The 26,628-nt window shown below is 39.1% G+C and overlaps 1 protein-coding gene across 4 annotated transcripts in view; it reads left to right on the top strand.

The window, feature by feature from the left end:
* The window catches only part of LOC121378192 (brain-specific angiogenesis inhibitor 1-associated protein 2-like protein 2), a 28,461-nt gene extending 10,821 nt beyond the window's left edge, over positions 1 to 17,640 (top strand). The window contains exons 9-16 of one of the 4 annotated variants that reach the window (XM_041506264.1): positions 6,017 to 6,115; positions 7,028 to 7,214; positions 7,802 to 8,009; positions 8,608 to 8,679; positions 9,820 to 9,970; positions 11,085 to 11,243; positions 15,164 to 15,921; positions 16,513 to 17,640. In XM_041506264.1, coding sequence (XP_041362198.1) covers positions 6,017 to 6,115; positions 7,028 to 7,214; positions 7,802 to 8,009; positions 8,608 to 8,679; positions 9,820 to 9,970; positions 11,085 to 11,243; positions 15,164 to 15,921; positions 16,513 to 16,594 — 1,716 coding nt within the window. In that variant the 3' untranslated portion in view covers positions 16,595 to 17,640. Of the gene's footprint in view, positions 1 to 6,016; positions 6,116 to 7,027; positions 7,215 to 7,801; positions 8,010 to 8,607; positions 8,680 to 9,819; positions 9,971 to 11,081; positions 11,244 to 15,163; positions 15,922 to 16,512 lie in introns of all 4 variants that reach the window. The other 3 variants (XM_041506265.1, XM_041506263.1, XM_041506266.1) reach the window with 3 other exon arrangements.
* Positions 17,641 to 26,628: the final 8,988 nt, after the last annotated feature.

The following is a 26,628-nucleotide window of genomic DNA, read 5'->3' as shown; positions in this document are numbered from 1 at the left end:
TTCTGGTCATGCTGCCAGCGGACCACTGGTGGACAATCAATGGTTTCAGTGTTGTTCCGCCATCGTTCTGGTCATGCTGCCAGCGGACCACTGGTGGACAATCAATGGTTTCAGTGGTGTTCCGCCATCGTTCTGGTCATGCTGCCAGCGGACCACTGGTGGACAATCAATGGTTTCAGTGGTGTTCCGCCATTGTTCTGATCATGCTGCCAGCGGACCACTGGTGGACAATCAGTGGTTTCAGTGGTGTTCCGCCATCGTTCTGGTCATGCTGCCAGCGGACCACTGGTGGACAATCAATGGTGTTCCGCCATCGTTCTGGTCATGCTGCCAGCGGACCACTGGTGGAAAATCAATGGTTTCAGTGTTGTTCCGCCATCGTTCTGGTCATGCTGCCAGCGGACCACTGGTGGACAATCAATGGTTTCAGTGGTGTTCCGCCATCGTTCTGGTCATGCTGCCAGCGGACCACTGGTGGACAATCAATGGTTTCAGTGGTGTTCCGCCATCGTTCTGATCATGCTGCCAGCGGACCACTGGTGGACAATCAATGGTTTCAGTGTTGTTCCGCCATCGTTCTGGTCATACTGCCAGCGGGCCACTGGTGGACAATCAGTGGTTTCAGTGTTGTTTAGCCATCGTTCTGGTCATGCTGCCAGCGGACCACTGGTGGACAATAAATGGTTTCAGTGGTGTTCCGCCATCGTTCTGGTCATGCTGCCAGCGGACCACTGGTGGACAATCAATGGTTTCAGTGTTGTTCCGCCATCGTTCTGGTCATGCTGCCAGCGGACCACTGGTGGACAACCAATGGTTTCAGTGGTGTTCCGCCATCGTTCTGGTCATGCTGCCAGCGGACCACTGGTGGACAATCAATGGTTTCAGTGGTGTTCCGCCATCGTTCTGGTCATGCTGCCAGCGGACCACTGGTGGACAATCAATGGTTTCAGTGGTGTTCCGCCATCGTTCTGGTCATGCTGCCAGCGGACCAATGGTGGACAATCAATGGTTTCAGTGGTGTTCCGCCATCGTTCTGGTCATGCTGCCAGCGGACCACTGGTGGACAATCAATGGTTTAAGTGGTGTTCCGCCATCGTTCTGATCATGCTGCCAGCGGACCACTGGTGGACAATCAATGGTTTCAGTGGTGTTCCGCCATCGTTCTGATCATGCTGCCAGCGGACCACTGGTGGACAATCAATGGTTTCAGTGGTGTTCCGCCATCGTTCTGGTCATGCTGCCAGCGGGCCACTGGTGGACAATCAATGGTTTCAGTGTTGTTCCGCCATCGTTCTGATCATACTGCCAGCGGGCCACTGGTGGACAATCAGTGGTTTCAGTGTTGTTTAGCCATCGTTCTGATCATACTGCCAGCGGGCCACTGGTGGACAATCAATGGTTTAAGTGGTGTTCCGCCATCGTTCTGATCATGCTGCCAGCGGACCACTGGTGGACAATCAATGGTTTCAGTGGTGTTCCGCCATCGTTCTGGTCATGCTGCCAGCGGACCACTGGTGGACAATCAATGGTTTCAGTGGTGTTCCGCCATCGTTCTGGTCATACTGCCAGCGGGCCACTGGTGGACAATCAGTGGCTTCAGTGTTGTTTAGCCATCGTTCTGGTCATGCTGCCAGCGGGCCACTGGTGGACAATCAATGGTTTCGGTGGTGTTCCGCCATCGTTCTGGTCATGCTGCCAGCGGACCACTGGTGGACAATCAATGGTTTCAGTGTTGTTTAGCCATCGTTCTGGTCATGCTGCCAGCGGACCACTGGTGGACAATCAATGGTTTCAGTGGTGTTCCGCCATAGTTCTGGTCATGCTGCCAGCCGGCCACTGGTGGACAATCAATGGTTTCAGTGGTGTTCCGCCATCGTTCTGGTCATGCTGCCAGCGGACCACTGGTGGACAATCAATGGTTTCAGTGGTGTTCCGCCATTGTTCTGATCATGCTGCCAGCGGACCACTGGTGGACAATCAGTGGTTTCAGTGTTGTTCCGCCATCGTTCTGATCATGCTGCCAGCGGACCACTGGTGGACAATCAATGGTTTCAGTGTTGTTCCGCCATCGTTCTGGTCATGCTGCCAGCGGACCACTGGTGGACAATCAATGGTTTCAGTGTTGTTCCGCCATCGTTCTGATCATGCTGCCAGCGGACCACTGGTGGACAATCAATGGTTTCAGTGTTGTTCCGCCATCGTTCTGATCATGCTGCCAGCGGACCACTGGTGGACAATCAATGGTTTCAGTGTTGTTCCGCCATCGTTCTGATCATGCTGCCAGTGGACCACTGGTGGACAATCAATGGTTTCAGTGTTGTTCCTCCATCGTTCTGATCATGCTGCCAGCGGACCACTGGTGGACAATCAATGGTTTCAGTGTTGTTCCGCCATCGTTCTGGTCATGCTGCCAGCGGACCACTGGTGGACAATCAATGGTTTCAGTGTTGTTCCGCCATCGTTCTGATCATGCTGCCAGCGGACCACTGGTGGACAATCAATGGTTTCAGTGGTGTTCCGCCATCGTTCTGGTCATGCTGCCAGCGGACCACTGGTGGACAATCAATGGTTTCAGTGGTGTTCCGCCATCGTTCTGGTCATGCTGCCAGCGGACCACTGGTGGACAATCAATGGTTTCAGTGTTGTTCCGCCATCGTTCTGATCATGCTGCCAGCGGACCACTGGTGGACAATCAATGGTTTCAGTGGTGTTCCGCCATCGTTCTGGTCATGCTGCCAGCGGACCACTGGTGGACAATCAATGGTTTCAGTGGTGTTCCGCCATCGTTCTGATCATGCTGCCAGCGGACCACTGGTGGATAATCAATGGTTTCAGTGGTGTTCCGCCATCGTTCTGGTTATGCTGCCAGCGGGCCACTGGTGGACAATCAATGGTTTCAGTGTTGTTCCGCCATCGTTCTGATCATACTGCCAGCGGGCCACTGGTGGACAATCAGTGGTTTCAGTGTTGTTTAGCCATCGTTCTGGTCATGCTGCCAGCCGGCCACTGGTGGACAATCAATGGTTTCAGTGTTGTTCCGCCATCGTTCTGATCATGCTGCCAGCGGACCACTGGTGGACAATCAATGGTTTCAGTGTTGTTCCGCCATCGTTCTGATCATGCTGCCAGCGGACCACTGGTGGACAATCAATGGTTTCAGTGGTGTTCCGCCATCGTTCTGATCATGCTGCCAGCGGACCACTGGTGGACAATCAATGGTTTCAGTGGTGTTCCGCCATCGTTCTGGTCATGCTGCCAGCGGGCCACTGGTGGACAATCAGTGGTTTCAGTGTTGTTCCGCCATCGTTCTGGTCATACTGCCAGCGGACCACTGGTGGACAATCAATGGTTTCAGTGGTGTTCCGCCATCGTTCTGGTCATTCTGCCAGCGGACCACTGGTGGACAATCAATGGTTTCAGTGTTGTTCCGCCATCGTTCTGGTCATACTGCCAGCGGGCCACTGGTGGACAATCAGTGGTTTCAGTGTTGTTTAGCCATCGTTCTGGTCATGCTGCCAGCGGGCCACTGGTGGACAATCAATGGTTTCGGTGGTGTTCCGCCATCGTTCTGGTCATGCTGCCAGCGGACCACTGGTGGACAATCAATGGTTTCAGTGTTGTTTAGCCATCGTTCTGGTCATGCTGCCAGCGGACCACTGGTGGACAATCAATGGTTTCAGTGGTGTTCCGCCATAGTTCTGGTCATGCTGCCAGCCGGCCACTGGTGGACAATCAATGGTTTCAGTTTAGGTGTTCCGCCATCGTTCTGGTCATGCTGGTGTTCCGCCATCGTTCTGGTCATGCTGCCAGCGGACCACTGGTGGACAATCAATGGTTTCAGTGGTGTTCCGCCATCGTTCTGATCATGCTGCCAGCGGACCACTGGTGGACAATCAGTGGTTTCAGTGTTGTTCCGCCATCGTTCTGATCATGCTGCCAGCGGACCACTGGTGGACAATCAATGGTTTCAGTGTTGTTCCGCCATCGTTCTGGTCATGCTGCCAGCGGACCACTGGTGGACAATCAATGGTTTCAGTGGTGTTCCGCCATCGTTCTGATCATGCTGCCAGCGGACCACTGGTGGACAATCAATGGTTTCAGTGTTGTTCCGCCATCGTTCTGATCATGCTGCCAGCGGACCACTGGTGGACAATCAATGGTTTCAGTGTTGTTCCGCCATCGTTCTGATCATGCTGCCAGCGGACCACTGGTGGACAATCAATGGTTTCAGTGTTGTTCCGCCATCGTTCTGGTCATGCTGCCAGCGGACCACTGGTGGACAATCAATGGTTTCAGTGTTGTTCCGCCATCGTTCTGATCATGCTGCCAGCGGACCACTGGTGGACAATCAATGGTTTCAGTGGTGTTCCGCCATCGTTCTGATCATGCTGCCAGCGGACCACTGGTGGACAATCAATGGTTTCAGTGTTGTTCCGCCATCGTTCTGGTCATGCTGCCAGCGGACCACTGGTGGACAATCAATGGTTTCAGTGTTGTTCCGCCATCGTTCTGGTCATGCTGCCAGCGGACCACTGGTGGACAATCAATGGTTTCAGTGGTGTTCCGCCATCGTTCTGGTCATGCTGCCAGCGGACCACTGGTGGACAATCAATGGTTTCAGTGGTGTTCTGCCATCGTTCTGGTCATGCTGCCAGCGGACCACTGGTGGACAATCAATGGTTTCAGTGGTGTTCCGCCATCGTTCTGATCATGCTGCCAGCGGACCACTGGTGGACAATCGGTGGTTTCAGTGGTGTTCCGCCAGCAGACCACTGGTGGACAATCAGTGGTTTCAGTGGTGTTCCGCCAGCGGACCACTGGTGGACAATCAATGGTTTCAGTGGTGTTCCGCCATCGTTCTGGTCGTGCTGCCAGCGGGCCACTGGTGGACAATCAGTGGTTTCAGTGGTGTTCCGCCATCGTTCTGGTCGTGCTGCCAGCGGGCCACTGGTGGACAATCAATGGTTTCAGTGGTGTTCCGCCATCGTTCTGGTCATACTGCCAGCGGGCCACTGGTGGACAATCAGTGGTTTCAGTGTTGTTCCGCCATCGTTCTGGTCATGCTGCCAGCGGCCCACTGGTGGACAATCAGTGGTTTCAGTGGTGTTCCGCCAGCAGACCACTGGTGGACAATCAGTGGTTTCAGTGGTGTTCCGCCAGCGGACCACTGGTGGACAATCAATGGTTTCAGTGGTGTTCCGCCATCGTTCTGGTCGTGCTGCCAGCGGGCCACTGGTGGACAATCAGTGGTTTCAGTGTTGTTCCGCCATCGTTCTGATCATGCTGCCAGCGGGCCACTGGTGGACAATCGGTGGTTTCAGTGGTGTTCTGCCATCGTTCTGATCATGCTGTTATTGTGGGGTGTGGGTGTGGGTTATTTTTGGCATGCTTCCATCAGAGAACTGTTCAAGCATGCCTATCATGGGCACAACCTCTGACTTTGCCAAAGAGTTCTGTCCATGACAGGGCTGCCAGTGTTGGCTCACTGGTGGTTTGTTACTGATGTTGTTTATCCACTGGGCCATCTCTCATGCTAACAATGCTCACATGGTAGCACATCATTAATCAACGTTGGTCTAGCAGGACATTTCTGCTGTGACTGTTTTGACCAAAATCAATGTTGGGCAAATGTACTGATGCTATCTGGGTTATTCTGGCAATAGAAATAGTAGAAAAGGTATTCTTGTTTGGAAAAAAAATGACATCATATAACTTGATAAAATAATTATTACCAATTATAAAATGCAAAATTAACAATAATTTTTAAAGAATACTTCACCTTTAAATTACAAGCATAATAGATCATGTGTAATTGTAGCAATTTATGTCCAAATGTAATAGAATAATTTGAACTTAATGACCTCAGTAATGGCCACTAGGGATGACTATCAGATTGAATTTCACATTAAGAAATAATCAGTGTGACTGAGGGTAGGCATAGTATATTGTTTTCAGAGCAATGACAGCCATCCATACACCTGAGACTTTAATACAGAGTTTAGTTTTTCCTGTTCAGGGTTTTGACATGTTGATGCCCAGTCTGTCTGAGTGGAAGCAGATGAGCTGTCAGCCTCACATCCTTCCCAGGGCAGCAGACGGCTTCCTTCGACCAATCGTAAGTAGCCCCAGGCATACATGTATCTATACAACAGATATTGCCTTATGTTTCCTTTTGTTTTGATGATTTCAGAAAATATTAATGAATGAAATTTAATTCTGTGCTATAGCACCTCTTAGTAGATACATACACTGGGATTTGCCCATGTAATCAATGCTTTTCATATGGGATATTTTAAAAAGAAATGATAAATGCCATAGCAGAGTTTGCGAAAGTCACTAGCCCTCACAGAAGCTTTGGCTAGTGCCCTCTGTATTTGAGTAATACAGCTGATAACTTCCACTAGCCCAGACGAGAATTCACCAGCCGGGACAGAGGGCTAGTGATTGGTCAAACCCTGGCCATGGTGAAGTTCCTGTAGAAGAAATCTTGCTACTGATTGAAAAGAATAACCTAGAAGATAGTAGTGTGTTTCTTTTCCAAAATTTTGACTATGTGTTACAAGTACCGTATGCTTGAAACCTAATAGCCATTGATAAAACAGTATACTGAGGTGTTTCTGAATAATAATTCCATTTCTTAGTGTGGTTGAAATGTATATAAGCATACTATAGCAGGGCTCAATCGCCAAATGCAACCAATGTCCCATTTGGGTGACTTAAATATTAAAAAATAATGGCGTTAGTCGTCCAAATAATATTATTTGGTCGATCTTCTCTAGAGCTATAACATATGAGCAACTGTTAATATTTGTATTACATATATTTATTCCACATTAAAATCTTGCTCGTGGTTTGTGGTTCACTTACCATAATTTGCCAACATCTATTATTATTTTTTGGGCCACCATAGTTTTTGGCGAGTTTTGAGCCCTGCTACAGATTAGATTTTTTTTCTTTTTCTTTTTTCGCTTTTTATATATATCCTTATCTTCACCTCTGTTCTGATGATATTTTCGTGTTTGTCCAGGATGATAGGTGTGAGATGTCGATGAGTTCCCCGGACCCGTACCGACATCACAATGGCTATGGCTATGCAAGCCAGGTTTCTACCTACAGTAGTCCGGCCCGCAGGCTGACCACCGAGCAGGCCGAGATGATGCACTACTCATCAAAGGGAGACTATGCTGTACCCGCTGCAGTTCTCATTGGACAGAGTAAGTCTTTGTAGCCTGTGATTATTTAAATTTTTAGTATGAACTCAAAATCTCAAAATTAGAGCCTGGACTTAAGACTCAAACTAAGAGCTTAAATGGGGAGGGACATAGCCCAGTGGTAAAGCGCTCGCCTGATGCGTGGTCAGTCTGGGATCGATCCCTATCAGTGGGCCCATTGGGCTATTTCTAGTTCCAGCCAGTGAACCAAGACTGGTATATCAAAGGCTGTGGTATGTGCTGTTCTGTCTGATGCATGCTGCTACTAATGGAAAAATAGAGCAGATTTCCTCTCTAAGACTACTAAATGTTTGACATTCAATAACCGATGGTTAATATATTAATGTGCTCTAGTGGTGTCATTAAACAAAACAAACTTTAACTTTAAGCTTGAACTTAAGACTCAAAGCTCAAACTTAGACCTGAATTCAATACTGAGACTTAGACCCTTGACTCAAGACTCAAAGGCAGACAATGACCCTCAAAATGCTGATTGTGTGTAAACCAAATTTATGTCTGTCATTTCCCATCTACTTGATTTCCAATGCTAGTTTTGCTTGTTTGTTTTAATTTTTTATTAATATTTCCAGGCAAAACCCTGCCGAGAAAAGCACCCACAGGTCCCCCAGGGCTCCATGGTCCCCTGCAGGGTCCACCACAGGGTCAGTGTGTCCGAGCGATATATTCCCATATGGGTTCGAGCGATAACCAGCTGACGTTTGCTGACGGGGACATGATCACACTGATTGGGGAGAAGGCTGACGGATGGCAGTATGGATACAACGCAAGGAATGGAAAGTGAGTCGGTTAACATTTGGTTGAGAATATTTTCGTTATTTAACCATTTGGAGTAGGTCATCATTATTGTTATTTGTTCATATAAATTACTATTCTACAATATTTATTACTTGTAGTTGTTAATGTAGTTTACTTGAAAATGTATAACTTGCCATAAATGGGCAGTTTTCAGGATGATTTCTCCACTGTTATTTGTAACAGTGTATTACAAAATAAATGGAAGTGAGAAAAACATGATCCTTGAAAATTACCAAATGGACTTTTAAGTAGAAGTCTTAAGGCTAAATTTCAATAATACAGTATTCTATAATACAGTTATAGTTACTAATTATCATTAAAGGATAAGAATCCATGTATGTGTACAGAATTCTGATTTTCTTTTCATCCTTATCCTGACCTCTAACCTTTGGCATTTAATCCTATTCCATTAGACTGGTTCTAATATCCCAACAGCCAATGAAAAGCTTTCTGTTCTGGGCCCCATTCCACAAAGCGATCTTAGCGCTAAGATCACCTTAAGTGCATATGTCAGCTAAGATCGCTTCGTGGAACACGGCCCTGGTCATGTGATAATAACTGTGCTGGTTTCTTGTTTCAGATATGGATGGTTTCCGCTGTCTTTCACGGAGGACTCTGAAGCCAGTGATCTTGATGTGAGCCAGCCACAAGGGTACGAGACATAATTATCTGTACTCGAAGGACACTGAGCTGCATCCTGCCCTAGGAAAGAAGGATGCTTATTATTGTCGTAGAGATTTCCCTTATTAAGAAGGGAACTGATGTTATAAAAAAAAAAAATTGTCAATTTCCTTATTTATATATTTCTCTGTTTTACTATTTAATTAAATACTCAAGTTACAAATTGTTGCCCATCATTGTAGCATGTATTATGCGATGATATGAGGGGCGGGAACTAATTTAGTCGGCAGAGTGCTTGTCGGAGGCGCCTTCATCATAGGTTCGAACCATTCTAACCAGTGCTCCACAACTGGTATATCAAAGGCTCTGGTATGTGCTGTCTTATCTGGGAAAATGCATATAAAACCTTTCTGCTAATGGAACAGCATAGTGGGTTTTTTCTAAGACTTCTCGAGAATTACTAAATGTTTGACATCATATCACCAATATATAATTAATAAATCAATGTGCTCTAGTGAAACAAAACAAACTCTAACTTTTAACTTTAACAATCTTATGATACAGAAAAATATCGGCATCTTAACCCAGGTGAGCCCATTGGGCTATTTCTCGCTCCAGCCTGTGCACGACGACTGGTACATCAAAGGCTGTAGTATGTGCTCTCCTGTCTGTGGGATGGTGCATATAAAAGATCTCTTGCTGCTAATCGAAAAGAGTAGCCTGTGAAGCCCCCTCAATATTTGTGTGGTCCTTAACCATATGTCTGACGCCATATAACCGTAAATAAAATGTGTTGAGTGTGTCGTTAAATAAAACGTTTCCTTCCTTAACCCAGGTATTTCGAGGTCAAGAAATAGTCCTTAAGTAGCATAATTTTCTTTGAATTAAACAAGTAACTAATAAGCTCATATCAGTATATTTTTCTCATATCATTTGTTTTCAGACTCCACCATCATGCTAAGAGTATCGGTGACCTCTTAACTGTATTTACTTTGAATTGAACAAATAACTAATGAGCTCATATCAGTATATTTCTCTCATATAGTTTGTTTTTCAGACTCCACCATCGTGCTAAGAGTATCGGTGACCTCTTAACTGTATTTACTTTGAATTGAACAAATAACTAATGAGCTCATATCAGTATATTTCTCTCATATTGTTTGTTTTTCAGACTCCACCATCGTGCTAAGAGTATCGGTGACCTGATTGATGCCCGATCTGACAACAGCGTCTACTCATTTGACACAGACGTGGCAGGCAGTAACCGCCGCCCCCGCTCGCTCTACGAGGGTTCAGGAATGAGGCTGGTGCATCCAGGACAGGTGGGTTCTCAGAACTCTTTAATATTGCATTGTTAATCATGTCAACCTGTGATCTGTTGTTGTAGTCTTATGTGAACAAAACATAAATCATTAAATTTTATTTTTTATATTCAACATAATCTAATTAGCCAGTATATATTTGTTTTTATTTTGTTAAGCAAGATTAACAGTATTGGTTTAAAGCTAGTGTTTGTGTGTGTGTGTTTGTGTGTGTAATGGTGTGTGTGGGGTTTGTGGGTGTGTGTGGTGTGTGTGCATGTATGTGTGGTATGTGTTTGTGGTGTGGGTGTTTGTGGGTGTGCGTGTTTGTGGAGTGTGTGTGGTGTGTGTGTGCATGTATGTGTGTGTGTGCATGTGTGTGTGTGTGGGGGGGGGTGCATGTATGTGTGTGTGTGTGGGGGTTCATGTATGTGTGTGTGGGGGGGTGCATGTGTGTGTGGGGGTGCATGTATGTGTGTGGGGTGCATGTATGTGTGTGTGTGGGGGTGCGTGTGTGTGTGTGTGTGTGTGTGTATATGTGTTCCTATGTGTATTCCTATACATATTTCATGATAAATATATATTGCAGTAACTGTTGTATTCTATTATTATGTATTTTAGCAAGAAAACAATGCCCTCCCTCTCCACTTTTATTTTTCTACATTTCCATTAACATGTAATGAAACTTGTTAAATGTTGAAACATCCAGCTCTGTCCAGTGACATAATGAACCATGACACCATGCATGAAATATTTATAGTTAATACCAAGTTGACCCAATACTGCTATTGTAATTATTTGATTAACTATCAGGAATGTTTTAGGAGTAATTAAAGCATATAAAATATTGTCTTCCCAAGAGTTCCAATATTTAAAATATTAACAATACACATTGAATGTTTACCATGATTTTAATCCTCTGATTACATCAAACCTTCAGTGCCAAAATATGTATGTCATGATTCATTACATTGTTTATTAATTATTATAATTGCTAATGCATAGTTGATATATTTTCATACTTTATAACTTGTATAACATGTTTTAAAGCAGTAATCTCGTAGTATACAGCACAGTTGTAAGTTTGATAAACATCAAGAAAGAGTGTTGACTTTATTTATGAATATTTCAGCAGTGGACGAGCACACCTAGGTTAGATGACTCGTTTGCCTTCAACAGTAGTACAGATAGTGCTCCTGTTGGCAATAGTCCGGGGTCCTATCCACTGCCTCCTCCCCCAGCACCACAGCAAATCTATCAGACGTTGCCTGATGCTATTTATGATAGGCAGCAGGTAACTAGCACCGGATGTGCTGTCAATTTGCGTCATGTGACTAACACTGGCTTTCTGATTAGCCACATGATCAGCATTGGTGTTGTTTTTGCTTCAGTATCATGTTGTGAGATGCTATTTGTGATAGGCAGAAGGTAATGAGTACCGGATGACCTGTCATGTGACTAATTCTGGCTTTCTGATTGGCCAAATGCAGCGGCATTGGTGTTTGCTTCTGTATTATATTGTGATGAATGGAAATGCTCATGGACTGAGATGGATTTTGTTTTCCACTAACTCGATATTGTTTGAAGCATGTGTATTACTAACATCGTTTGATGTTTTATATATGTTTTGCATGTAATCTTTTTATGCTTGTTTGTGTCTTATCTTATATAAAGTGCGCAGATCTGTAATGTTTTAAATACTAAACTTTGCTATTGTATCATTTTATTTATTACCTTTGTGCTTTGTTTCTCAGCAGACTATCGTATTGTATTTGCGTCTTCATCGTCATATAACCAACTAACATCGGGTGAATGCTTCTTAAAATGCTTGATCAAATTTAATACAAGCAGTATATTATATTTGTATGCACTCGTGGCCTCATAATCATGCTGCAGTACTTTAGTTTTCAGTTAAATCTGAAGCAGCTTAAAGGGACACACCCTAGTTACGGCTAGTTAACCATTACGGCATTGTTTTTTGCTATTAAACCCATTTTTTCACAAATAAAATTGCACTTACTTACCGTTTATTATTTAGAATATACATTTCCATTCACCTGAAGTGTTTTTTGGTAATCCTGGTAATCCTGGTGTTTGTAATACCACAAAATAATTTTTTCGTATTTCTTAAAAACGGACACACGTTTGAGAAAAAACCGTTGAGCAGACAAGGTCTAATCTATTTTTAGAGGGGATATTTCCATTTAAATGTCACAGACATTGGTAGACCACGTGACCGTTATCATTTTGGTTCTGTTTGTTTTCTCGTGCACGGTTCGCGCAATCAACATCCGATTTGTTGTTGTTCATTTGTGAGATTTTTCTTCACAGTTCGTGAACATTTTCAGTAACAATAAAGTTCAGACAAGTAAGTGTCTTAATACAAAACGTTACAAACCCTTAAAACCAATAATTTTGCTAAGTCTTACGATATCTGGAGCGGGGATACAACCAGGACAGAACAGTTGGAACATGTCCAGGAGAGGTGAAAGAAACGCACCCCAAGTCTGTGAAATTTGTTGTGACGTAGGCATTGTTGTGCTTCGAGTGACATCTACTGGTGACATCAAAATACTAACTTTCAAAATTATTTCAAGCAATTGGGACATGGGGATTCCCATGGTATTTATCGATATAAAACCTTCTTTTTCACTCCATTTGATAAAAACGTGATCTAAGTGTGTTGCAGGTTTGTAGATTAACTAAATTATAATTTATTTTCGCTGGATGGAACTAGGGTGTGCGGCTTTAAGAGTAGAATAATATAGACTTTTAGCATGCATTGAAAATATTTGACTGTATTCTAATTAAATATTTTTCTATTTTTCATTGCTCCTCTCAGTATGAAAACTATCCTTTATTTATTGATCTTGTAGTATCTATTATATTTCATGTTATTATCTAATTAAGGTTCAAGCATGCTGTTCTGGGTACACACCTCTGCTCTCAGAGCTGTCTGTCCAGGACAGGTGTTAGTGTGTGCAAACCTCACCGTTTTAGGTGAGCTATCACTCTGGCTTCATATCACTCTTCTCAGTCCAAGGACTAATTTTTAGGTCCCTTGGCATATTAATTTTAATAAAATAGTACTACAAAAGGATCAGTGCTCAATATGGCAATATCCTAATTGGCTCCCTTAATATAAGTTAGAGGAGCACTTAATCACTGCCCTCATTTTTTATGGTGAGACTGTTAATGAGAGAGAAGTCAGTATTGCAGCATTACATCTCCCATCTCCCAGATGAGGTGATAACACTGACTACGGGTTTGACTACCCTCATTTTTCATGGTGAGTCTGTTAATGAGAGATAAGTCAATATTGCAGCATTACGTCTGCCAGCTCCCAGATGAGCTGATAACACTGACCCATTACAGTTATTCAACCATTTGACTCGTGATTACCTACTGTACCTCCACTGAAGGTTCAAGCACGTCTGTCTTGGACACACCTTACGAATTTCCTGTTAAATATGTTTAATACAGGGGAACCACTACATCACCTAATATCTGTATATATCCAACCTTTCATGTCATTGTATTTATTTTATAACATATATCCAGTTAAGATTGAAGCTTACTTTCTGAGCTGTCTGTCCAGAACAGTGTCCAGGACAGTGGACTAGTGGTTAATCTGTTGGTGGTTAGTAACAGAAAAGTTGGTGCTGCGGCCTTACACCTATCATCTGAGTCGTTAAACTCGCTCTTGGTGAACAGAACACCCACCAGTCTTAAGACTGACACCTACCATCTGAGTCGTTAAACTCACTCTTGGTGAACCGAGCACCACCAGTCTTAAGACTGATATCTACCATCCGACGCGTTAAACTCGCTCTTGGTGAACCGAGCACCCACCAGTCTTAAGACTGATATCTACTCTCCGAGTCGTTAAACTCGCTCTTGGTGAACCGAGCACCCACCAGTCTTAAGACTGATATCTACCATCTGAGTCGTTAAACTCGCTCTTGGTGAACCGAGCACCCACCAGTCTTAAGACTGATATCTACCATCTGAGTCGTTTAACTTGCTCTTGGTGAACCGAGCACCCACCAGTCTTAAGACTGACACCTACCATCTGAGTCGTTAAACTCGCTCTTGGTGAACCGAGCACCCACCAGTCTTAAGACTGACATCTACCATCCGAGTCGTTAAACTCGCTCTTGGTGAACCGAGCACCCACCAGTCTTAAGACTGATATCTACCATCCGAGTCGTTAAACTCGCTCTTGGTGAACCGAGCACCCACCAGTCTTAAGACTCATATCTACCCTGCTAAGGCCAGTCGTATGCAATCTTTCACATCATGTAGTTTATACTCATTTATTCTACGTTGTTTTGATTGGCTGTTGGGTAATTTGAATGAGTAAATGGTATAGCAAGAGACACCGATATGTCACCAGAAACAGTCGTTTCTAAAAAAGATATTCAACTTTCTGAGTTTTGTTCAGCCTGCTTGTATCTTTCCTCATATCTGTTTTTGTTTATCCTGCAATTGTTCTTGACAGGTTTTGTATGCTTATATTTTGTGATTTAAATTATTTTCGTTTTGTATGTGGAAATATCGTACTCTAGTAAGTGGCTTTTTGTACAATACTGTGGAGACAGTTTGGGCATTTTTATACCCTCCTTTGTAGCATGATTTGTATAAATATGAACCTTTTAAATTAAAATCCTATTTCTTTGTTTGCTATTTTAAGAATTGAATTTGATTATATTTATCTCAGTTAACAATCAGAAGTATTTATAAGATATTGTAAACATGTTTTAAAATAATCTAACCGACCCTTCTCATCTTATGTCATGAATTTTTATTTCTAAATAAAGTTTTTGTTGGTTTAATTTTAAACTATTCATGGTTAGTAATAAAAAAATGCATTGATTTAGGATTTTAAAATTTTTATTTGCAATTCTCATAAATGTTTTTAGTCTAGATGATTAAAAGTGTTCTTACACAGTATTTTATTAGTCTAGATAATGATTAAAAGTGTTCTTACACAGTATTTTATTCCGTCATTCAGTTACACTTATTTTGTACAAATTATTCAGTTTTGTTTATTGAATAAAAAAGTTTCATCCTGTATTTATCATTTTAATTAACAATTTGGCTGAAAACAAATTCACCTCCCTCAAGTAAAGTTACATTAAATAATTTGCATGGGTGTTGTAGTTGTTCATAAGAATTAACTGTTATTAAGCCAGTGTTTTGTATTTCTTGTAGCTTATGAGGAACAGACGACCTGATTCTTTGCCATCCCCGAGCATGCTCACTCCAGGAAAACATTTCATGCATGATTCTTTTCCTGCACATCCTAATTACCCACCCCCATCTCCTCCCTTGCCACCTCCCCCACCACCTCTCATTGCTCAAGATCATTCAGAATATTCATCACAATCGGTCACCCCGGTATCCACCCCGACATCGCTTTCTCAAACTCCCACCCATTCAATGAGTTCGTCAGCTTACCCTACCTCCCTGTCACGCAGTCCTAGCGTGCGCTCCCTCTATTACCTCCCTGTGGAGGTAGAATGTAACCCTCCCCAGCTGCAGCGTAAACTAAGTACACGGTCGTACCACCCGTCAATGGAGTACGCGTCTGCTACCCCTACGCATCAGTCGAGACCTCGGTCTCACAGTCAGTCGAGTAGGAAAGACAACAAACGATCTAAATCTGTGGGCCGCATTCCTAATGGGAAAAGACATTCTCCTATCCCCCCTCCACTGCCCAAGAACCCTCCCCCATCTATTCCTCCTCCTATTCCTAGGTCTTTTGAGAGTCAGATTTCTATGAGTATGCACAATATTTCATCTGTTTGCACCACTTTGTCTCAGAATTCTGCACATAGTCTCGGACTAGAGAGAGATCTGCGCAATCGAGGAGACAGTCCCAATATTCCCCCGCCTCAACCCCCGCACCACCCGGACGATGTGTCGGATCTGCCACCACCACCACCAACAGACTATGGACAGGATGACAGGTAATTGTATTGAAAAGGTTTGAGGTCATGTAAACCTTTATCAGCTTCAGTTCACACGTCAGAAAGGTGTAACAGTAAACCAGTTTGATTTTGTATGTTTGTCAAAAAAATAGAGAGCTTGTTTCAGTTTTGGTTCTTTTATTTAAAATGATAAACTGATGCCAGTTTGAGTTATACATTTACACAATAATTACCACCCTCCATTTATTTGTTTTGGTGCCATTATCGTGAAAGGAAGACAAACCATCCGGTTTTAATTCAACATTTTGAAGAAAAAAAAAGAAGCTTATCACATTCATTCATTGAGTTCCACATTTGGAAAAAAGGAAGAAAAAAGCTTTTATATATATATATATATAATATATATATATATATTCATTTCATTTGTTGGTTGGTTGGTTGGTTGGTTCATTCATTCATACCTATAATAATTTGTAAAATAAAAGTTATTTCCCCAGTTTTAGCTTTTGTATAATTTAATATGTTTCAGTAATACAATCATTGTCAGTTAATTGGTTTTAGCTTGCGCTTTGTAAAGGTTTTGACACTCACTAGTTTTGTATTCATTTGACATCTCTCTTGTTATTTTAGCCACCAAAGAAATCCAATGTTTGCCAGTGTCAAGCTTCGAAAAGCCGAGACTAATGATCGTTCGGCTCCGAGAATAAACTAGACAACTCGTGAACCCGAAAACCTGACTGAAGGATACCATGCAATGATTTGTGTTTTGTATTTTATATTTTTAAATAGCCTTGTTAACAAACTCACTTTTCTTTTAGATCATATTTAGGCATGTATAACCTTCATAGATGTCATCAATATAAAAACATTCCTTATGCTTTGATGGTAGCAGTAGCTCTTATGGGTGCCTGCACAAAATGATTTCCACATGGGTGAAAATCTGCTTGCCTTATCACAAATTTAAAATTACTGTCAATTTGTCACAGGGTAATTGCTCTCCCACATAATTTTTAAACCATAGGCATTGGGGAAAAAAAACCTTAAACAAAAGGGACATTTTTAACTTTTCATGGATCACATTGACATGAGACTTAACTGGATGGAATGAAATTAGAGAAAATATTTAATACCTGTTGATAAACCCCATACAATTTTAGTAATAAATATTATTGTTAAATCATGTTAGCCCATATCATTTAATTGGATGTACTAAAATTAGTTGATGTAAGTTAGTTGGATGAAGTCATCTTGACACTTTTGTTTTTAATTTTTTTAAATAGTTTTGAACTAGTTCTTTAGAAGTGCATTCAACCCATGTTCAATGGTATGTAGCATCAATCCCACTGCGTGAACCCATATGGTTTTATTCAATTCCAACCGGTATTATCAGCCTTTTTTTGTGTTATCCTATATTTGGCAAAGTACTTATAAAATATTTTTGCCACAGATCAAAATTTTGTGTCACAATTACCATATTTGTACATCCAATAGTTGCTGATTAAATAATGTGCTGGGGTGTTGTTATTTTTTGTATATGGTTCTTAACATAGAAAGGAATATTCTATGTGATGTGTTCATTAGAGGATGGTAGAACACCAGGGTTAGCAGCTACTAACACCAGAGTTTGTGTCTGCAATACCAGAACCTCTTTGGTGTATAATACATGTTCTACTTTAAAACATAATGAACACCCTAACTTTCCTTTCTTTTCAACTTATTTTTATGCTTATATCTAATTAAGGTTCAAGCGTGCTGTCCTGGGCACACATCTCAGTTATCTGGACTGTCTGTCCAGGACAATGAGTTAATTGTTAGTTTGTTAGTGGTTAGTGAGAGAGAAGAGGGTGTAGTGGTCTTAGACTACCCATTGAGTCGTTAAAACTTGCTCAGGGTGGGAGCTGGTGCCGGGCTGCGAACCCTGTACCTACCAACCTTATATCCCATGGCTTAACCACGATGCCACCGAGGCTGGTACACCCAAACTATTAGATGGGTAAATATTGCCATTTCACTGCCTTAAAAATAGAGTTATCTCCCCATGGTCCATTTTATGTTTTTAAACTTCCTCTTATGATCTGTTTTAAAGTTTAATATATTTTATATATTATTTATCTACAGTTATCTGACATAAAGCAAATTTATCATAAAGCATGGTTGCCATGTTTATTAAATTGTTTAGAACAAAATCAAAACAAAAACATATAAAAGAAAAATTGTGGTGTTTTACAGATTTGGTTAATATGTGCAACATATATCTCCAACGTATAACTCCTAGCTTATACATAGCATTTTGGTACAACTGGGTGTGTTTATAAGTTTGCATAAATCAATTGTTGGTGGAGTTAGTTGCATACATATTCAGTTTATTTCAGGTGAATGGTTTTGTTGTCAAATGGGTTTTGAAATTATTACATCACATCATTACCAGTTTATGTTGTAATATTTTAAAGCCATATTGTGCCACCATTATTAGTTGTGTGAAGTCAAATATTTTAAACAAAACTGTTCATATTAATTATTTTTAAATATTTGGCGTCCGATGTTTAAATATCACACTTGTTCATATTGATAATTGAAGTCAGATGTTTGTGTCAAGGTGTTTCGTACTGCAATGTTTTTAAGTCCCATTCACTCTGTTTTATTAATTTTTGAGGCAGATGAATTTTTATGTCACTTCTTGTAATGTTGTAAAAGTCATAACTAGTCTAGAGATAAACATTTTATAGCAGTGACTCAATATATTATAGCATAAATTATCTACACACGTATAAAATATACATTGTTAATATATAATTTCTATCATGCTATTTCTACTGTTTGTAATATTAAGAATTGTTTCACAGGTTTAGATTCACATTTATTTGCACTAGGCTTGTGATTTTTGTATGAAATTGATCCCAGGCATCTGTGCAGGCACGGAACCAGGAATGTTTGCAGGGTTGGGTCCACATGCAACTACTTAAAGTAAAATTGTATATTATTTAAAATAAGTGGAAATGTTTGTTCCAGAACCCTGGATCCACCCACCCCCTGTATCCTCCCTATCCCCTGGATCCACCCCACCCACTGAATGCTCCCCACCCCCTGGACCCCCCCCTAGATCCACCTCACCCCTGGATCCTCCCCACCCCTGGATCCACCCCACCCACTGGATTCACTCCACCCACTGGATTCACCCCACCCCCTGGTGGCCTGTTCTAGGTACAAACCTAGGTAGAAATAAAAGTTTATCTCCTCAGCCAAGATAGTTTTATCATTTAGAGATGTATAAAGGGCTACAGTAACTGCTTCTTTTCTGTAGAGCTTAGTTTACAGATTAAACTTCATTATGTTTGTATGCGGAGGATTTGTTAAATGATTTGAGTTTACCAGTAGATTTTAATGTTTTCTTACCACTGGGTGCAAGATTGATTTCATGGCTATTGATTTCTTAGATTAATGAATAATACATGCCAAAATAAACCAACTCTAGTGCAGATATTTGAGACAAAAATTATAATTTGTAGTAGAGATTATAGCATTTGTGTTGTTTGTACAACTTCAGCTTCCTTATTTAATGAAGATAAAGTTGTTGAAATTCACCATGGTGGTTAACTGTTCTGGTGACCTTTCTATGAAATTGTTATTAAGAATATAACACTTACATGTTAGCTGGTGAACTGTGACTTGTTCATTAAAACATTTAAATATTTATTGCTTAGATCTGAGATGCTTTCTGTGAGAAAAAGGTGTTATTAAATGTATTGACTTTTCATTCACAATACATTGACACATGTCTATAAATGTTGCAACATGGATCAACTTAATGTGGCTGCTATGAACAGGTGGTGTTTATATAAAGGTACATTAAGTTGTATGCATAAAGAGCACCTGAATTCCCTTTATAGACAACTGATTGCTACAATAGGCACATTGTAGGTTTCTGTACACTGATCAGTAATGTTAACATTTTCGAATAAAACTGATACAAGTATTGTATAAACACACCCACACAGTACACTTGAATACAGAGTGCCACAAACAAATTTAATCACCTGAAAAGTAAATTGTGTATCATGTGGCATTTAAAATATATAAAGAATGATTTTATGAGCAACCCTGAATATGGATATTTTGCAGTTCTTATAACATTGTAAATATCTGAAGGTGCACATTGATCTACAACACAGGAAGTTACTGGTTTAATACAAGGCAACCCTTTATAGTATTTTGCATTGACTTTGTATTCTTTTATTGTTACAGTTTAATTCAATCTCCACAAAAGTTTATTTGATCTGAAATAAGACTTTAAAGTAATTGTTGGGAAAGAATTTTTTTACCGATAACTAAATGTGAACTTGATGTTTTTTTTATTCTCATATATCACTCAAAAAAACCCCAGTGACAACACTTAAGGAGTTGTGTTTTCTTATTATTATTCTTTTTAGTAAATTCCACCTTTTATTATTTGAAATCAGATTTTAGTTTTTTTTGGTAGAGATTTTAGGGAACCAAAATACAGTAGACAAATGTATACAGTATTAACATGATAATGGTAATTGGTGCAGTTTATCTTTGCTCAATTATTAATGATTTTTTTTACCATCCACACTTTTCATTTGAATACTTGTTGTACTTTGTAAATATATACTGAAGTGCAAAAGAAATACACACATAATATTGTGAACATTGAAGAGTTGCATTAATACATGTATATGTTAAATTTTTCATGTTGTGTTGGAAAATTTGGTTGTATGGTGAATTTATTTTAATGATTTGCAATGTAAGTGCAAAATGAGTTTTTTTTAAATTGTTTTAAAAGCATTTTTGCATCCTGCTTGAAAAATAAAAATGTATATGCAATATTTTAAAAACCAATACCCAGTCCCATACAGTCCAATTATTGATACAGAAATTATAAAATGACCTGGCACTGGTTTCAGAAACACTAGTTTGTGAGTCTTGGGAGGGTTTTTTAAATACAGAAATGAAAATTGTTTGAGAAATACGTTTACGAGTCCCAGGATTTAAAATTGTTTGAGAAATACGTTTACGAGTCCCAGGATTTAAAAATTGATATATACAGTGAAACCTCTCAAAACCGGACCCTCTGTAAACCAGAATTCCCCAAAACCAGAAATTTTTCATGGTCCTTTTAAAAAACCCAGACATTAAACTGGATGCCTCTTAAAACTGGACATTTTACTTGGTTGATAGGGTGTTCAGTTTAGAGGGCTTTCACTGTATATACAGATTATAAAACAGTTATGCAGTAGTTTATAAGTCCCCAGATGTTTTTTAATATATAGAAATTATATAATGGATGAGCACTAGTTCATGAGATCCAGTTCTTTATAGAAATTATAAAATAACTTGGCACTGGTCCATGAACTGGACTGACCCATGGACTAGCACTACTCTATGGACTTGCACTACTCTATGGACTTATGTTTGAGAAATACTTGTTTATGTCCCAAGAGTTCATTTATAAAGACGTTATTTTAACCAGTGAACAAATATCTACATATAAACATGTATCTTTAATTTAGTCAGCTTTGTTTCTAACCTTTTCGCTTGTAATATTTATTCTTAGCCAATATTGCAATCTTTTATTTTTTAATATTGTGCAATGACTATTCTAGTAACCTTTTGAGATAATTTGATCCAAGCAACAATTTATGTACCAAAATATTTGTTCCATTGTAATCATAATTAGTTGCATGGGAGCAATAACAAATATATTTTTGATGTGTCACATCCTTGGTTCCGTAGTGTTTAGAACTTGATGTCTTATTCTTTGATTTCTGTTATGTGTACATGTAGTGTAGCTGAAATTAACTTGGTCACAGCAGTAATTCGTTTACAGATCTATGTAACAAAGTATATTTTGACAATGTTTTTTTTTTTTGGTTCTTTTGTTTGTAATTGTTTTTTTTAATGTGTATTGAATATTTATGATGAATGTTTTACATTATTTTAATACTATCTAGTCCATATACCAAAGATATCTAGTCAGACATTTTTAAGACATCTATCAGCGTAATCAGTTTGTTGTTATAAAAAAGTAATCAGATTGTGTTTAAACCTATAATCAAAACTAAGTTGATCATTAACGTAGAACAAATATTGTTGTTGTTTTCAAAGAGTAATCAGATTGTGTTTAAACCTATAATCAAAACTTAAATTTAATATTAATTTAGAATGAATATTGTTCTTGTTACAAAAGAAGTAAAGTAAAAAAAAAAAAAGGAAAAAAAGGCACTGATGGTAGTTATTAATGTAAAATACATGTATATGTGGAAACCAAATCTGGTGTGACTACCCAACTTAAGTGGTTCACTTAGCTCAGCTTATCTGGTGTGACTTGACCTAATTTATCACAAAGAAAGAAATGTTTTATTTAACGACGCACTCAAGACATTTTATTTATGGTTATATGGCGTCAGACATGGTTATGGACCACACAGATTTTGAGAGGAAACCCGCTGAAAGAAATGTTTTATTTAAAGACGCACTCAACACATTTTATTTATGGTTATATGGCGTCAGACATATGGTTAAGGACCACACAGATTTTGAGAGGAAACCCACTGTTGCCACTACATGGGCTACTCTTTCCGATTAGCAGCAAGTGATCACAATGTCATATAATTGAGTAATTTAGACCAACTTATCTTGCTCCGACTTATCCAGGTTTGCTAGGAAATTGATACATATATTTCCAAGTTGTCAACTAGTAATTACAACTTGTTTGTGTTTGGGTGCACTTTTAAGGAAGTTGGTTCTAGTTTCATCAAAATATTCAACAGCAATTAAATTTAGCTGTTTTCATTAATAATAAAACAAAAGAATCTTTTTTTTTAATTTGACTACACCTCCAAATTTTATTATTTTAATGACTGAAATGTTTGAAATATTTTGTAAATTATGAATGACATAATTTTTGCAGTTGAAATGTCACGAAAAAGCTCAATGAATCGTTTTCGATGGAATGTTTAAGGTGATTGCTTTATTTTTATAATTAAAATGAGAGTCAAGAGAAATATTCTATCACCAGTTTTCTTCTAGACTCAAAAGATAGTGTTTTTCTTTCCCAGATTACAACTAACAAATAAGAACTCTGAATAATTTCACACATTATTTTCAAGTTGGAAGCTGGTTCAAGCTAATTATAAGCATGCTTGAATGCAGCATTAATTTATTTTATGAATAATACCACACTTACAGGGACCATGGTATGACTTGGCCCCCTTAAAGTCATTTCAGAGTACTGGCATTTGGTTTAGCTCCTAGATGAAGGAAGGAAATGTTTTATTTAACGACATACTCAACACATTTTATTTATGGTTATATGGCGTTGGAAATATGTTTAAGGACCACACATATGTTGAGAGAGGAAACCTGCTGTCACCACTTCATGGGCTACTCTTTTCGATTAGCAGCAAGGGATCTTTTGGCTATTAATGAATAACAAAATGTAAAGTGTTTTCATATCTTACACCAGATAATTTGAGCTAGGCTTGATTCACTCACACATGAAAGTCACGTCTGGAAATGGATGTCGTCCAAAGGGATGGACTACGTAAGTGGCCTTAAGGTGGGGTGTGTATGGGGGCGTTTGCATCACTGATGTTATGTATCCTTCATGGGTCAGAATTGGTGAACTGTAAAAAAGAGGAAATCTAAATGGGTCCCGGAGATTCTTGAAATCCTAGGTTAAAATCTGTTCCATCTGACACATTTTGGAGGAAAGGACGATTAAAATGCGAGGAAACGCAATGTTCCATGAGAGGAAAACAGCTGATCTGAGGAGAATTCCCACCCCTGATCCTTGGTTATGGTTGTACAGTGTTGGGCGTTATTAAAGAGAAGATCCTGAGGTTTCTGCCATTGTTAACCCGTAGAGTGCTGCAGCCTGATAAGGGTTAAGATGGTTCTGACTAACAAACAGTTTTATGATAACTAAACTATCGGTGTCTGTATATTTAATGTTTTTAATCATATGTTTGTTGTAACTCAAACCTGAATTTATTTCCTAATTATTTTTTATTTTTTATATGTAAACAATTATTGGGAGGTAAAATCCAGTTTGAGTTACTCGAAACATTGGGATAAAGAGAAATACATCAAATATACAGACACTGATATTGTAAACAAGAAAATGTATTTAATAATGAGATATAATTTTAGTTGTTAAACTACTGTTTGTCAGAAACAAATTACAATGGCAGCAGATTAGGGACAGTCTCTTTAATACAGCTCTCCACATATCGAAACTTTGCATAACCTGAAAAGTGGTTACATATTCCCAAAAACATCGGCATAGCGTATTTTGGTGATTTTTGACAAATGGTGAGTCTGTTTTGCCAAATAAACTTGTATAACCGATACACAAACAAAACAATTGTTTGAGCAATTTGTGTGGGCTGTTATTTTTCAGAGGCATCGGAAACAGTACGGCTGGTACTGCCATGGCCATACCACTTTTTGGACCAGAAACGTTTTGCTTTCTCTTTCTATGGCACTCGCATAGTCAATATCTCATCATATATATTGCTTTCATGGCCGTACCAACTTTTAATTGCTTCCGACGCTCCTGTTTCCTAGTCCAAATACATGTATTATAGTTTTATATTTTAGTCCGAGTATAATGGTTGTGAACTAAACTGAAATGTATCATTGTGATTACTCGATTTCAAATGTTTACTCAATTGTTACTGAATTAAATATACAAAATTATACGTTACCCATTCAGATTTTGAACATATATAAATTTTAGGCCTATATTATATTGTACATTTACCAGATTTTACTGTTTAATATTATTACATGTTGTTTTTAATAATTTATATTATTTGCACTTGCAGCCAAATGTAGTCTGTTTTGGATTGCAAATAGGGTAAATCTGTGGGAATAAAGTTAGACTAGTATAGCGAGGACAATGTGTGTGTATGCATGTGGTGCACATACATGTAGGTGTGTGCCAGAAAGAGATACTGTAAAGAGGTAGAAGGATGAATGGAGACTCAGGGTGGAGGAGGAGATTGACTGACAGAGGGAGAACATGCAACAGAGAAGGACTGGTTTTACTTTTAAAGTCGGGTAAAATCAGTGTACAATTGTATTGAGGGAGATAACCCTGTTTGTGAACCAGAAATGGGTGTTTTCTGCTGAATAAATTAAAACATTGGTGTCATCAGGAATTTTAAGATTAATATTTAATTTGTTTAAGTTGAAGGACTACAAGAAAGAAAATTGTACCTGTTAAAAGAGTTTGCATTGATGATGTTTGACCAACGAAATATATTGATGTTTTTAACAGGCGACATTCCAGTACATAATTGTGATGTTCATTAACTTTGTTTGCAAATGACATTCCAATATACATTATATTGATTAATAATTTTTAACGAGTTTTTATTACTTGTTCTTTGTTCTGTGCCTTGTTGTTTACATGTGGTCATGAAAGTGATATTGTTAATCTGATATTACACAAATATTTTTTATTCCTTTTGTAGAATTAGTTTTGGTGTCGGGTAGAATATTGCTAAATTTGAACAAAGCTAATACATCTCCTCTTCACGATTTGTTTATATATTACTGCCTAGCATTATAAAATGATATATAATTACAATTATTATTAATGTTATATATATATATATATAATGCATATATAATGAAATTTTAATGTTTTCTGAAGTAAATGTAATAATTTCATACATTTCTGTGAAAAAGGGTATCAAGGGGCAGGGGTAGTACAGACATCAGTGGTTGTGTTTTTATTGTATTTTTAAATACATTGTACTTTCAATTTATAACCACTTGTTACCATATAATCACTTTCTTGAACTTAAAGCTCAGTAACTATTTAATGTTTCAACTTGATCCAGTCCTTTCTTTTAAAAAAGTTCCAATCAGTTTAATTTTAGGGTTTTTTTTAAGATGAGTATGTGAATCTCAAACCTGTGATAATTTCAATCATTGTGGCTGGAAATACACCCCCCCCCCTCCCATTATTGTGCCTTTTGAGATGGGAGATTACAATATATTAACATGGGGTTGACCATCTTTTACACAATTTTCTATAAGACTTATTAAAATTTCTATTGTTTATATCACCAATGTTTTAGTATGGTATACACAATGTACTAAATGTTTATTTTTAAAAATACTTTTTTGTGTGTGCGAGACACTAAAGATGTCGATTTTCAATAGGATTTCCTGAAAATATCAAATATCTTTACATTTTAACTTTAATATTATATAAAACATTTGTGTGTGATGTACTAAACAGATTGAACTGAGTGTTGATTAATATTAAATTCATATTAAACTGTTATTTCAACTCACATTATTGTTTTTTTTTTTTTTTTTTCAACTCATACAAACTACTGTCATCTATCAATACAAAGGGGAACAATGACTATAAATAGTACTTTTCTTAAAGGTGCAAACACAAAGTTACATAAATATCAAAAATCTTTATAAATCTTTATGAAATGTGGGGGCAGGATCTAAGCTCATTTGACAGAGGATTAAACCCCCTCTGTGGACCCACTCGGATTGTTTTCCCATCCCAACCAGTTCTCCATTACTGGTATACAAAAGGATATGGTATGTGCTATACTGTGCATGTAAAGTATCCATTGCTACTAATGAAAAAATGTACATAGTTTTCTTTGAAGACCATGTACCTGAATTATCAAATAATTGACATCCAATAGCTTGTGATTAATTATTCTCTCATCCTCCGGTATATACGAGAGC

This window comes from Gigantopelta aegis, chromosome 8, assembly GCF_016097555.1.
Source record: "Gigantopelta aegis isolate Gae_Host chromosome 8, Gae_host_genome, whole genome shotgun sequence".
Lineage (NCBI taxonomy): Eukaryota > Metazoa > Mollusca > Gastropoda > Neomphalida > Peltospiridae > Gigantopelta > Gigantopelta aegis.
Note: the sequence above shows the minus strand (reverse complement) of the source record. Positions and strands in the feature narration are given on the sequence as shown.